Genomic DNA, 13,932 nt, shown 5'->3' with positions numbered 1-13,932 from the left:
GCCTGGAGAGCGAGAGTGCGCACCGACCCCTCTCGCTCTCCAGGCTTCAGGAAGCTATCCACAAGCTCCAGCCGTGCTTCCTAGGCTTGCGGATAGCAGCCTGCATCCCAAAGCCTGGGGCGCGCTGAGTAGCGCACCCCGGGCTTCGGGCAGATATCTGCAAGCCTGGGAAGCCCGGCGGATAGCAGCCTGTTCTGGGGCTTCCCCCGCCCCAGCCCTGTGCCTGGGGGGGGGAAAATAATTCCCCCCCTTTATTCCCCCCCAAAACTAGGTCGCCCTATGGGCCGGTGTGCCCTATAGGGTGAAAAATATGGTACTTGGGAAAGACCTCCTGCCTGAATCCCCAGAGAGCTGCTGCCAGCCAGTGTCGACACCATTAAGTTGAAAGGACCGATGGTGTGACTCTGTGTAATGTATCAAGGCAATTGCAGGAGAGGTACAGATGGAAGTACGTAAGATGAGCCTGTTTCAGGCCAATGGCCCGTCTTGTCCTGCTTCCTGCCCTCAAAGTGGCCGACCAGATGCCATTGGGAAACCTTCGAACATGATTCGAACACAGAGCACTTTCCCCACTTGCCAGCAATCAGCAATTCAGGTGATTCAGCTTATCATAAGATAAACTGAAATGATGTACATGTGTGGTTATTATTAGCAATGAGACAGGGAATGTACATCTGGCATTATTTTCTATAGTTGTATTGTGTTTGCAGGGATATGTCCTTCAAAGGCATTCTTCTTTCAACAAGATTTTTAAGTGGAGATCTTCATCCAAACTGGTACCTCCATTGGATTTGAATTTATTTTGTGTCTGCTGTTGTTTCAATCTCTCTCTCTCTCTCGCTCTCTGGGTAGTTTTTTTTAAAAAAAAAATATATACGCTAATAGCTCCCCATCTCTCTACTCCACCTACAGACCCCTTGAAAAGAGCTGAGAGTCTTGGGGGACCACTTAATAATTGTTCTGTCCGTCGTAATGTGCTTTGCTAGACGCTGTATGGCTTTTCATTGCAATTTTGCAGACATGCCACAGACCTCGCAGATGACCGGCTGTCTACAGACTCCACCTTAGGAACCCCTGATATATGCAATTGCTATACCTGTTTCAAACAGCTCACTGATTGTATTTTTTTTTTAAATAACACTGTAAATCACTTTAGGATGTCTCATGGAAAGAGATCCATAAACAAAATTATTTTTTCAGTGGCATGACCATGATGAATAACATGCTGCAAACAGCTTTGCAATTGCTGCAGTTGCCCTGCAACAGAAAATCATAGCATTCTGGTGTTGGAAGTCCAACCCCCTGAAAAGAAGGAACCTTTTTGTCCAACGTGGGTCTCGAACCCACAGCCCCAAGGTTAAGAGTCTCGGGCTCTACCAACTGAGCTATCTGTACAGAAGCATCCAGCACCTGGGTGGATCAGATGCAATAGTCTTCAACCATTTCAGAGAATAAACTTTAACCCAAACATGCATTTGGGGACTCATTCCTTTTTTAAAAATAATAATAATCTTTTTCTATGGTAGTAGTGCTTCTGCTGCAACCCACCAGCTGAAAACCAGCAGATCAGAGAAAACCTGATTGGATTGCTCCAAAATTTGGAACGAGATTGGTCAAATTTCCCCCTTTGGACTCAAAGGAGCTATTGCACTGTCCATGCGCTAAAACAAATTACTGTTGCGGTTAGTGAGCAATTGCTGTATTGTTTTACGCAATTACAGTTCCAGCTACAGAAAACCATTCAGCTGAGATAGTTGCAAGATTCGCTCCAACCTAAGGCAGGGAGGTTCCAAAGGGAAAAGAATGGGAGAGGTACCTGGAGAGAAGAATATTGCAGTTCTGAGCCCTCCGCCCGTCTATAACCGAAAGCTCCTTGACTTTATGCCGCGAACTGAGGGTGTCGTCCAAAGCATCTTCTTTCTGCAGGGAGCATGAAAAGAATCCATTAATAAGCAGATGCGCACATCGACGTTTCAGAACTTCCGGCGCATGCCAGCATCCCGAACATCAATCAAGAACCTTTACCACGGCAGACGAGAAAAACCCGGAGCCTGCAACTGAAATACAATCAGCTGTTTCATAAACCGGAATGTTCTTTTGGGAAAAGAAAGGGAGGGGGGAGCTATTGGTTACAAGTGTATAAATATTTATCCAGATGGAAAGATTTAAGAACCCGCAAGTGTGCGGACAGTGGGGATCATGTAAAGGCTTTCCTCGCGCGCACAAATTACGATATTCTATTTGGAACTGTTTGCCTAGCAGCTGGGAAGACTGCAGAGCTCCGTTCAGGAGTTTCAAAGCCCCGTTTCGTTTTTTGAAGGGGTGGCACTGTGGTCTAAATCACTGAGCCTCTTGGGCTTGCCGAACAGAAGGTCGGCGGTTCGAATCCCCGCAACGGGGTGAGCTCCCATTGCTCTGTCCAACCTAACAGTTCGAAAGCATACCAGTGTGAGTATATAATTAGGTACTACTGCAGTGGGAAAGTGAACAGCGTTTCCGTGCACTCTGGTTTCCGTCACAGTGTTCCTTTGTGCCAAAAGCGGTTTAGTCCTGCTGGCCACATGACACAGCAAACCGTCTGTGGACAAATGCCGGCTCCCTTCGCCTGAAAGCAAGATGAGTGCCGCAACCCCATAGTCGCCTTTGACTGGACTTAAGCGTCCAGGGGTCATTTACCTTTTACCTTACAGCCCCAGGTCAGTGCCAGAGGTTCAAATCCTTGGCATCGCCAGGGATTGGAAAGATTCCTGCCTGGCATCGCCAGGGATTGGAAAGATTCCTGCCTGAGACTATGGAGAGATGCTGCCAGCCAGAGTAGACAATACTGGCCTAGGAAGAGCAATATCCCGATTCAATATACAGACGCTTCTTGTTCAAAAGGGAACAATCGCATACAAACCTATTTTATACAAAGTCAGAGCACTGGAACCTAAAATAGCACCTCAGCTAACACCAACCAGCTTGGATCCCACAGTCAGCAGGTGAAGTATTGGTGGTTGTGCCATTACTGGGGGCTGCCTACTTGGTGTTGACCCCCCACTTGTCAGAGCCTTTTCAGGGATGGCTCCCCATTTGTGGAATGCCCTCCCTGGTGTGTTCTCCCTGTCTCCCTCCTTATTGACTTTTGGAAGGAATCTAAAAACTGAATTTGATGGCTGGAAAGCACTTCCTGAAATCACTAAGAGAAATATCTATTTATCTATCTTGTTTTTGATGTGCTTGCTGCCCCAGACTCCTCTGGGAGGAAGGGTGGGATATAAACTGAATCATTGCCATCGATAACACTCCTCCTTCTCCTCCAATATAGTCTACTCTGACTAGCAGCAGGGGGCTGGACTAGATGACCCTTAGGGGTCCCTTCCAACTCTGCAATTCTATGATTCTAGGTCCCTGGGGGTGGTCTTTCCCAGCCGTACCTGGAGGTCCCAGGGATTAAACCTGGGATTTCTTGCTGCCAAGAATGTGCTCTATTTTCGCGCTTGTCCCAGCAATGGTACCCTACCATGGAAGACTTTGGGGACAGACCTAGAGGACTTAGGGTAGGGAAAGAAGCTTCAATTCAAAAGACAACCAACAAAACATTGGGCTGCAGGCAGAAACATTTAGGATTTTTCACCCACAGTCCCAAAAGCTGAGCAATGCAAATGTGAGATTGGTTTGGGAAGTACACAAGGGGCTCTCTGAGACATCAGTGGCTCGTTGAAATGACAACAGGTGTCTTGAACCTTGGATGTTATACCCCGAAATGCGCAAATATGGGAAAATGCCCTGGGATTGCTGCACAAGATGAAGGGAAGTCCAGTAACCTGGCACATAAATACAAACTAGTAACATAAAATAGAGAGAGATTCATTCTACCAACACATATGCACACAATGTCCAGTGCTTGAGTGACCTGCGACCTCTCTGCAACAAGACACAGCACAGGCCGAGTGTGAAACACACATGTAAGGATTAGAGAGCCAAGGAATAAATCACTGCTGTTAAGCACAGTCATTTACAGTATTTTTCGCTCTATAAGACGCACCAGACCACAAGACGCACCTAGTTTTTGGAGGAGGAAAACAAGAAAAAAAATATTCTGAATCCCAGAAGCCAGAACAGCAAGAGGGATCTCTGCGCAGTGAAAGCAGCAATCCCTCTTGCTGTTATGGCTTCTGGGATAGCTGTGCAGCCTGCATTCGCTCCATAAGACGCACACACATTTCCCCTTACTTTTTAGGAGGGAAAAAGTGAGTCTTATAGAGCAAAAAATACGGTAATTTACTGAACCTGGGAATGCTTAAATGCATTACAGTGGTACCTCAGGTTACATATGCTTCAGGTTACATTCGCTTCAGGTTGCATACTCCGCAAACCCAGAAATAGTGCTTCAGGTTAAGAACTTTGCTTCAGGATAAGAACAGAAATCGTGCTTTGGCAGTGCGGCGGCAGCAGGAGGCCCCATTAGCTAAAGTGGTGCTTCAGGTTAAGAACAGTTTCAGGTTAAGAACAGACCTCCGGAACGAATTAAGTACTTAACCAGAGGTACCACTGTATTGTGTTTAATTCTGGAATGCTCCCCAGTAACCCTAATGCAATTCGTTAAATCTGGTAGCATGGGAGGTATCTTATTACAGTCTCGATTTTGTTTTTTGTATGTAAGTGACTTGACTGCAATGGCCGCATCTCCATGGACACTGAGGAAGAGACAGTGTTAGATAACTGTGGCTGAATCTACACAGCTATAAAAAACACTGCGAAAATGCTTTTTTAAAAAAAGAAGTTGTAAAATATATATGGAATTTGCCATTAGCTCATCGGTGCCATCTAGTGCCACATTTGTATAATGCACTTAGAGCGCACTTAAAACGTTATATTTGCACCTGTATAGCTGAGTCCCCTCTCTCTCAGAGCAATTGAGGAGAGGCGTGCTAATGTTTCTGTGTGAATGCATGTGACAGAAAGAAGTACGGGGAAGGAGAAAGTGGAGACCTCTCCGAAGGATCTGCATGGCCTGGCTGGGTCATGAGTGGAAAGAGAGAAAGACACAGTTTGTTCGAAAGTTTAAGGAAGAAGCTGTAAACTTCAGCTAAGAAAAACTAGACCCATGCTTCGATAAGCACGTGAATTCAAATACTTTGCATGTATTCTTCGTCAGCTGTATGTTCTGCAAGTAAAATATTCTGAATGTTTTAACAAGTGTTCGGACATTTAATTTCAAGAAATGAGTCGGTATTGCACATGATTTAGCTGCTCTGCCAACAACTACTGACCGTGAAGGAAAAGCCCAAATTCAGCTGCGCTGGATCTGCTGAAAAATAGACAGATCCATTCCACTCCAGCTACTGCTGCTCTGAGACGAGGAAGTTATTTTAACGAATTTAAAATACACCTAAGGCTACATTAACAACCTCCTTGCAAACAGGGTGTAGGGTTTTTTTTTTACTTCAAAGCACCAGAGCCCACCAACCCCACCTAAGCTTCTGTCCCTTTGAAATGAAACCAATAAAATTTGGGAGCCCAGCGTTTTATCGCTCAAGGGACTTCATCGGAACTCAGTCGTTCAATGGAAGGTGGAGGGTTTTTTGGGGGGCGGGGGGCCCCAGAAGCACACTTACCTGTCTGGAGTTATTGTTCACAAAGAAGTCCTACAGCCAGAGCAGAAGCATGGGATAGGCGGGAAAAAAGCGAGCAGTTCAGTGGTCACAGCAAAAAATAAAGAAACAAAAGGAACAACCACAAAACAAGAGAGAAGAGTCAACAGTACAGCTGGGAAAGGGTATATTTATATAATTCAGCGGTGCTCTTCTTCACCCTCTTCTTCTCAACCCCCTCCCCCTTTGCAAAACGAAACAAGAAGCCAACAAGCTCCCACAGCTCTCTGGATAGACCAGCTGCGGTCCCGATAATGCAGACCAGGAGACATGGCAAAGTAAACGGAGATTAGCAGAAGGGGGGCACCAAATCAGACAGGCATGCAGAGGCAGAGACAGGCAACAGGCAAGGCAAGGCAAGGCTGCTTGTTAGGAAGACGCCGTTTCAATTCGCCGGTCATGCATATTTGCGCCAACGCAAGGTGGAGAATGGACCCCGCACATGAAAGTGAACAAGCAATTATTCCACCCCCCGGGGGCTTGTCAACGCCAAGAGAGATGGCCCAAGGTGGCTGCGGATATTATTTCACAGTGTTCGCGCTGGATGCTGGGTTGGTTCTTACGCTACGAGGGCAGGGAGGTTGCTGCTGCCTGCAGCGATACCAGAACGGCGAGCATCATGTAGAAGCGCCACGGAAGTAGCACGCAGCCATCATGGCCAGTGGCTTCATCTGCCTAATCCCCTGCAAAAGCTGTCGTAAAAGTTGGCAGCTGCCACCGCTGCAAAAGGCAACCGACTCTATCGAGTAGCTACGTGCTGGAACCACCATGTGGGACCCTTAGGCCACGGTCCCCTCTGCTGCCCCTTGGGACTCGGTGGTACATCTTACTTCAGGCGGAGCCTGCCAAGGCTGCAAGCCGCATCCAATTTTGCCGTGGCCTGAATGAGAGTGGCTCCCAGAATCCCCTGCTCCTGTGTCCCTGAGGATTCTGAGAGGAGGAGCACGTTCTCCTTTGGTGCAGAGCGCAGGGGGACCAGAGTTGACACACATCACAGATCACCTGGCCCCCTTTTTGCTTGGCTACCAACGCCCCCCGCCCTGTGGCCAGACGGGAGGTTTGCCATCTTTAGGAGGCGCTCTGCATTCTCCTCAGTGACCTGGAGCCCGTTGACTAGAGCCAGGTCACGAGGTTGGTATGGGAAAGGAAGTGGCAGAGGTTTTCAGAATGCAGGCAATGGTTAAGGCACGAACACTGCCCCCTCACTGCGCTTTCAGAGTATTTGAAAGGAAAGGAAACTGTTATGTACTGAGTTGAATAGGATCCAGAATGCAGCAGTCTGATTGGTCCTAGAACAATAGGATTCAGAATGCAGCAGTCTGATTGGTCCTAGAACAATAGCATCCAGAATGCAGCAGTCTGATTGGTCCTAGAACAATAGGATCCAGAATGCAGCAGTCTGATTGGTCCACAGGAGCCACCCAATCCAGCTCCAGGTGGAAGGGAATCCGCAATCTGATTGGCCTGCAGGAGAATCCCAGAAATAGCCAATCACGTGGGGCCCATTGTGTAAATAATGTATATAAGGCAGACACTCTGGGGGAACTTCCATTCCTCCTCACCACTGTGAGCTGAATAAAGAACATGAAATCCACTCTCGACTCCAAGTATATTTCAGAAACGGGCCAGCTAGAGATGATTAATCCTTGGCGGCCTAATCTTTTGTACATTTGGCTTTCAATCTGGCAGATAAACCAAGGTCTTGCTGACCTTGGCGGCTCTGGACGGATGAGTATGGAGACCAGATGAGCAGTTTCTCTGGTCCACTAGATACGAAAGCTGCTCACAGCTCACAAACATGATATGCCCACTTGCGCTGGCCCCATCTGGAGTGCACCTGAATTGCGGGCAGCACAGGACATTTTCCTATCCAAGGCAGAAAACTCAAATGGCTCTGTCCGCTTTCACTGGGCATGATCCCACTGGGAAGTCCTCTCGTGCAAGTCCCACTGAAACAAACAGGAGCTGCATAAATGCCCCTCTGTCCAAGCCAAATTCTGCAGCGTCCTGGAGGAGCTGGCTCTTAGGAATGAGCTGCCATCTTAGATTTTCTCCGTATATGGGTCTTGGCAGCTTTCCAACCCCCCCAACGCTGAACTTTGCTGAGATATGCCAACATTTCCAAGGTTAGGTAAATATCCTTTACAGAACTGGGACGGAACAGAATGTTAGTTATTGTTAAGCCCATTATACGAGATTATAGGAGGGTAAACGAGTTTGGGTTACAAAGAGTTTTTCAAACCACCAAAGTAAGTTTGGATTTTGTCCCAATACCCAGGGGATTACTTTAACAACTTGTGTGGCTGAGTAATCACTGCAGGAAAACAAAACCATGGATGATTTTCTATTGCAAGTTTACACAGCATCTCCATATTTAGAGAGGCCTGTTTTCAGTATCAGAGAACCACCATGCAGAAGTTATCTGTGTGATGATTAAGATAATAAAATAGATTTTGGGGGGATCAGGCTACTGGGCCCTTTAGGTCCAGCATCTTATTATTGCAGGGGCCACCGAGATGTCTCAAACAGAAGTCTGCCAAGCTTCCCACCGTCTCCCACGCTCTGAGTCTCAGCTTGCAAACCCTTGGAACCAGGGACCCATTTATAGCAAACTATACTATCGTAAGCGGAAAGTGGCCTTTAATTGCACCATTAGCTTGAAATGCCACAGAAGATGGATGCTAGCCCTCGTCCCATTTCTCATTAGCGGATGGTTCGGGGGCAAAACACTTTGCATCTATCCGACTGCGCTGGGATCCTGGAGGGAGAAGGAAAAGGAAGGCGTTCTTCGGAAATAGCGGGTCAAAGCACGGCAGAAGAACGCTGCAAGCGCTACAGAAATGACTCATAAATCCAGTTCCACCGAGATGGCTCTATGCACACAGCTCTGCAGCCGGCAGCTTTATTGCTTTTGCAGTGTCAGAAGAGAGGATCTTCAAATATATGCATTGTGCAGGGCGGCAGCCTAAGGAAAGTGAGATGCACTTGGCATCATTCAGCCCGTAAAAAAAAAACCAAAAAAAAACCCACCTTGTAATAACCAAGGAGAAACGTATATGTTACTGATTCCCTCTGGCCCCGTTTTCAGGCTACGTTGGGTTGCCAATAATTGCACTGAAACAGAATTGTTGCTCTTTTAATATTGCACCTTCCCAAACAACTGCTATTTGCTGCGCTTGCTTTTTACTACCATGTTTTTTTGGGAGAGGAAGAGATTGTGGCAAGGCAGTTCAGCAGTGCGGAACTTGTGCCCACCCCAGGACGGTATTGGGCTTCAGCTCCCATCAGCCCCAGCCTACTTGGGAGCTGATGGGAGATAAGAGGACAAAAGAACCTGGAAGGCCACAGGTTCGTTTCATATACACTGCAGGGCCTTTTCCGGGGTGGCCCCTACCGTCAGAGAATCCACCTGCTTTAGTGCGGCTTAAGACATTAAAAGCAGCACAACTGACTCATGTTTTCTTCTCTGCTTCAAGGGTGAGGTTCCAAAGAGGGGCAGGAACAGATGCCCTCTCAGTACAAGGGCAGAATGCGAAGAATGACTCAGAAAAGGGAGCATGTCTGAAAGTGGCCCTTATCCCAAGGCTTCCAGATTTGCCGTGCAGCTCATGTTTAATCGGCTGGCGGCCAGTGTTGTTTCTTAGGGTTTCCATTTTTCCCTTTCGTTTCACTTGCGTTGCTTAATTGTAATTCCCCCCTTCCCCCTAGGATCACTATGAACACATAGTGTGAAGAAGTGTGCATGCACACGAAAGTTCATACCAAGAACTAACTTAGTTGGTCTTTAAGGTGCTACTGGAAGGAATTTTTTTTGTTTTGACTATGAACACAAAGTTAAGCAACAGCAGAGAAGCTGCACCTGAAAGTGCTTCAGTTTGGATGGATCGTGACCACACGCAGTATACGTGGTGTTGGTGAATTGTGAGAGAAATGGATGCATTTCAGCTATGGCGTCATTGAAATCGTGAATGTTTTATTGGTCTAATGCTGCTCTGCTGTGTTTTAATATTATTGCCATCCCTTAGAACGGGTGCTGTTAAAGGTAAAGGGACCCCTGACCATTAGGTCCAGTCGTGACCGACTCTGGGGTTGCCACGCTCATCTCGCTTTATTGGCCGAGGGAGCCGGCGTAAAGCTTCCGGGTCATGTGGCCAGCATGACTAAGCTACTTCTGGCGAACCAGAGCAGTGCATGGAAACACCGTTTACCTTCCCCCCGGAGTGGTACCTATTTATCTACTTGCACTCTGACGTGCTTTCGAACTGCTAGGTTGGCAGGAGCAGGGACCGAGCAACGGGACCTCACCCCGTTGCGGGGATTCGAACCGCCGACCTTCTGATCGGCAAGTCCTAGGCTCTGTGGTTTAACCCACAGCTTACATAAATGAAGAACATTATAAGTTCTGATAAGAACAGTTCACATGGCTGAGGCTTACCTTTTTTGTTTTGATAAGGTATTTTGTGGATTTTTATTTTTATTTTATTCTGTGAACTGACCTGTGACCTGCAGGTACAGGGCGGTATATAAATTAAAGGAGTAAATAATAATAATAATAATAATAATAATAATAATAATAATAATAATAATAATAATAAATAATTTTAAAAATCCCTAATGATGCACAGCCAGGAATGTTAATGCCTTTCAAATTCAAAAGCTATATGGAAGAGGCTGCTCTTTCATTCCCTCTTGCTATGAGGACAGATTTTTGTGGACAGAAAGTGGCTCAGGGCCAAACCTCCCTGCCCCTCTCTAGCCCTGCAAATAAGCAAGCATGGATGTATTTGTTATTACAAGTGCAATAGCCCCTTTCTGATGTTCATGGCAATCTTCCCTATGCAAATATTTACAAATTCAGGGGGGAAAGGACTTGATTCACCCCCGTTCTGGCTCAGGCGCAAAGGCGAAATGAGACCCACCCTAAACTGATTTGCAGGGGGCAAGCCGCCTAGCAGAAGTGCCTAAGCAAAGGGCCCCATTCATTTATTTTAAAGATCTATATCCTTCCTCCCAGATATGATCTTTACGAAGGCCACTGGCAAAATATAAATATAAAAATAAAAAATATACGGCAAAGTAATAAGAATAAAAATGTGCACCCAATCACCGAGACCATTCCATTATAACTATCCAACCTCCCAAAATTTCAGCACCTCTCGCGATAGTTTCCATTTTAACAGTACAAATTCTACAAAGACCTTCCATACCTCCTCAAAATCATTTCTCCTGCATATTCCCCGTCTTACCTTACTAGCACGTTAATTTATCATTCTTAGCTATATCCCACACCTATCCCCAACAAAGCACTGAAAATCCTCTACTCAGAGGCAGCTGCCTCATCACACTTTGGCGCTGTTTCTGAGTCCACTAATACCGCACATTTGCATTCCTCCTCTTTGCCAGAATTCTTAGATTACCAGGAGAATAAAGAGAGACTAGTTACACGTCTACGGATCCACCTAGATTTGGATGTCAAGGTGTTGGTGCCAAATATTTTGACTGCAGAGGCAACGGAAAGCACTTTTCTTAAAGGTTGCTTTCTGTTGCAGTAGTCGGTGAGTCATTAGGAGTTGAAACACACTCTCCTCTCCGCCCCGCCCCACCTGGGTGTATGTGTGCTTAAATCATGAAAATGTGCTATAAATATTTCAAGTCGAAATTATTGGGGGAATTTAAGCAATCAAAGCAACCCAGGGCATTAGAATTCAGCTCAGGGACTGGAATGCCGCCAGAGTCCGCTGGAAGTAAGAGCTTCTTGAACAATAAAACTGAGCTGCGTAAAAGCACAGCAGGAGGAAGGGGTGGGATGCTTCAGACATGATCAAGGGAAGTCAAAGAACTGCTCTGTTCTGCCTTGGTCGGACCACACCTGGAGTCCTGTGTCCAGTTCTGGGCACCACAATTTAAGGATATTGACAAGCTGGAAGGTGTGCAGAGGAGGGTGACCAAAATGATCACGAGGCTGGAAACCAAGCCATATGAGGAACAGTTGAGGGATCTAGGTATGTTTAGCCTGGATAAGAGGAGACTTGAGATATGACAGCCACCTTCAAATATCACATAGAACAGTGATGGCCAAACTTGCCCCTCCAGCTGTTTTGGGACTACAATCCCCATCATCCCTGACCACTGGTCCTGTTAGCTAGGGATGATGGGAGTTGTAGTCTAAAAACAGCTGGAGGGCATGGTTTGGCCATCACTGACATAGAAGATGGAGCAACCTTGTTTTCTTTTGCGCTAGAGGCTAGGACTCGAACCAATGGCTTCAAGTTACACACAAAAAAAGGAGATTCCATCAGGAAAAACTTTCTGACAGTAAGAGCTGTCTGACAGTAGAACAAACTCACTTGGAAGGTGGTGGGCTCTCCTTCCTTGGAGGTTTTTAAGCAGAGGTTGGATGGACATATGTCATGGATGCTTTAGTGGAGATTCCTGCATTGCAGGGGTTGGACTAGATGACCCTCAGGGTCCCTTCCAACTCCACAATTTTACAATCCTAGGACCAGTATCCCCCTATCCTTCTGGTGTCTGTAGGCATTATGGGACAGCAGAGGTCATTTTTTACCCCATTAGATTAATACTGAGGGTGGGGGGAGAACCCTCATCACAAATATCAACAGGTTCTGTGGGGCGAGGGTTTTTGTTCTTTGCTCAAGGTGATTTTCATTTGCAGAATGAAAACTGGTAATGGCAAGAAGAAGAAGAGGAGGAGCTAGGATTTGATATCCTGCTTTATCACTACCCAAAAGAGTCTTAAAGCAGCTAACATTCTCTTTTCCCTTCCTCCCCCACAAGAAACACTCTGTGAGGTGAGTGGGGCTGAGAGACTTCAGAGAAGTGTGAATGGCCCAAGGTCACCCAGCAGCTGCATGTGAAGGAGCGAACCCAGTTCACCAGATTACGAGTCTACCGCTCTTAGCCACTACACCACACTGGCTGAAATTTGGGGACAGGGGACAATAAATTAGGAGACCCACAGTGCACACCTGCTTCTGTGCTAAATATATTTCAACCCACCTTCTTGGAAGCTGCCAAGTATAAAGGCAGCCTTGTACCTGCACTTTACTTTTTGCCAAGCACTCCTCAACGGCTTCATACCTGTAACCATTTCTCCACCTCCCAAGCATCAAGACCCACCTCCCTCAACCTGGCGCCTTTGAACTACAGCCCCCATCCCGCCCAGAGCCAGAACCTCCCAAGATCCCCAGGTTGGTGCAGGCTGATCAAGAGCGATGAAGACCGAAAGTTGCTCTTTTGGACTTCAGTGCTTGGTAACTCTTGACATCTGATCTTGCTCCTAAGATGGTGGGTCATTCTTCCCTAGATTAGCATCAGGAAGAGATTAAACTTGCACCTTCTAAAGAGCTTACTGGTTGACGCTGCTTCTTCCCTGAAACTGTGTCTGAGTCCTCAACCTTCAGAGCGCCAAAGGATTACTCCACCAGACTAGACAAAGCTGATTATTCTTCACATAAGCACCAGCTCCTCCTCTATACTCTGCTGTCGTTTACTTACACACAGAGACACACTTCCTTATCTATGCTTCAGATTCAAGGAATGAAACCAGGGAGCCAGGCAGAGGGCCTTCTCGGTAGTGGCGCCCGCCCTGTGGAACGCCCTCCCACCAGATGTTAAAGAGAAAAATAACTACCAAACTTTTAGAAGACATCTAAAGGCAGCCCTGTTTAGGGAAGCTTTTAATGTTTAATAGGTTATTGTAATTTAGTGTTTTGTTGGAAGTCGCCCAGAGTGGCTGGGGAAACCCAGCCAGATGGGCGGGGTATAAATAATAAATTATTATTATTATTATTATTATTATTATTATTATTATTATTATTAACCCTCTCTTCAAAACTGGGCTGGAGAGCCTGTGGCCCTTGAGATACTGCTGGACTACAACTCCCATCATCCCCAGAGCCTTTGGACATACTGGCTGCAGAGGCTCATGGAAGCTGCAGTCCAGCAACACCCGGAGGTCCACGAATGCCCCACCTCGGATTTAAAAGAAATCCAAACCAACAGTTTGTGCACATGGATTCCTAAACAAGGAAACAAAACAAGTAAGCAGGTAGCAAACCAATATAGAGCGCAAGTCAACCTGCAAATGCAAACCCGAGAGAAAATCTATACAGCTTTCTGTAGCGTGCTGCGGATATTTTGCCTAATTTTTAAAGCATTTGTGTGTGCTTATATGCACACAACTCTTTTCTTTTTTTTTAGGTGAGCGTTTTGACTGCACAGGAAAAGCGCAGGCGCATCGAAGCAACGCCGCTTGTGTTATTGGGTTGGTCCCTGC

General features: G+C 46.6%; 2 protein-coding genes across 3 annotated transcripts in view; both read right to left on the bottom strand.

Annotated features, from left to right (window-relative positions):
• DAAM1 (dishevelled associated activator of morphogenesis 1) overlaps positions 1–13,932 on the bottom strand; it is a 186,405-nt gene that overhangs the window by 24,636 nt on the left and 147,837 nt on the right. The window contains exons 16-17 of one of the 2 annotated variants that reach the window (XM_081909810.1): positions 5,601–5,630; positions 1,817–1,920 (exon numbers count right to left, since the gene is read on the bottom strand). In XM_081909810.1, coding sequence (XP_081765936.1) covers positions 1,817–1,920; positions 5,601–5,630 — 134 coding nt within the window. The remainder of the gene's footprint in view (positions 1–1,816; positions 1,921–5,600; positions 5,631–13,932) is intronic. The other variant, XM_081909811.1, reaches the window with a different exon arrangement.
• The window catches only part of JKAMP (JNK1/MAPK8 associated membrane protein), a 93,302-nt gene that overhangs the window by 53,050 nt on the left and 26,320 nt on the right, over positions 1–13,932 (bottom strand). The window lies entirely within an intron of this gene.

Source organism: Podarcis melisellensis (genome assembly GCF_964234715.1).
Source record: "Podarcis melisellensis genome assembly, chromosome: 1".
Classification (NCBI taxonomy): domain Eukaryota; kingdom Metazoa; phylum Chordata; class Lepidosauria; order Squamata; family Lacertidae; genus Podarcis; species Podarcis melisellensis.
This window is presented reverse-complemented; position numbering and strand designations above follow the sequence as displayed.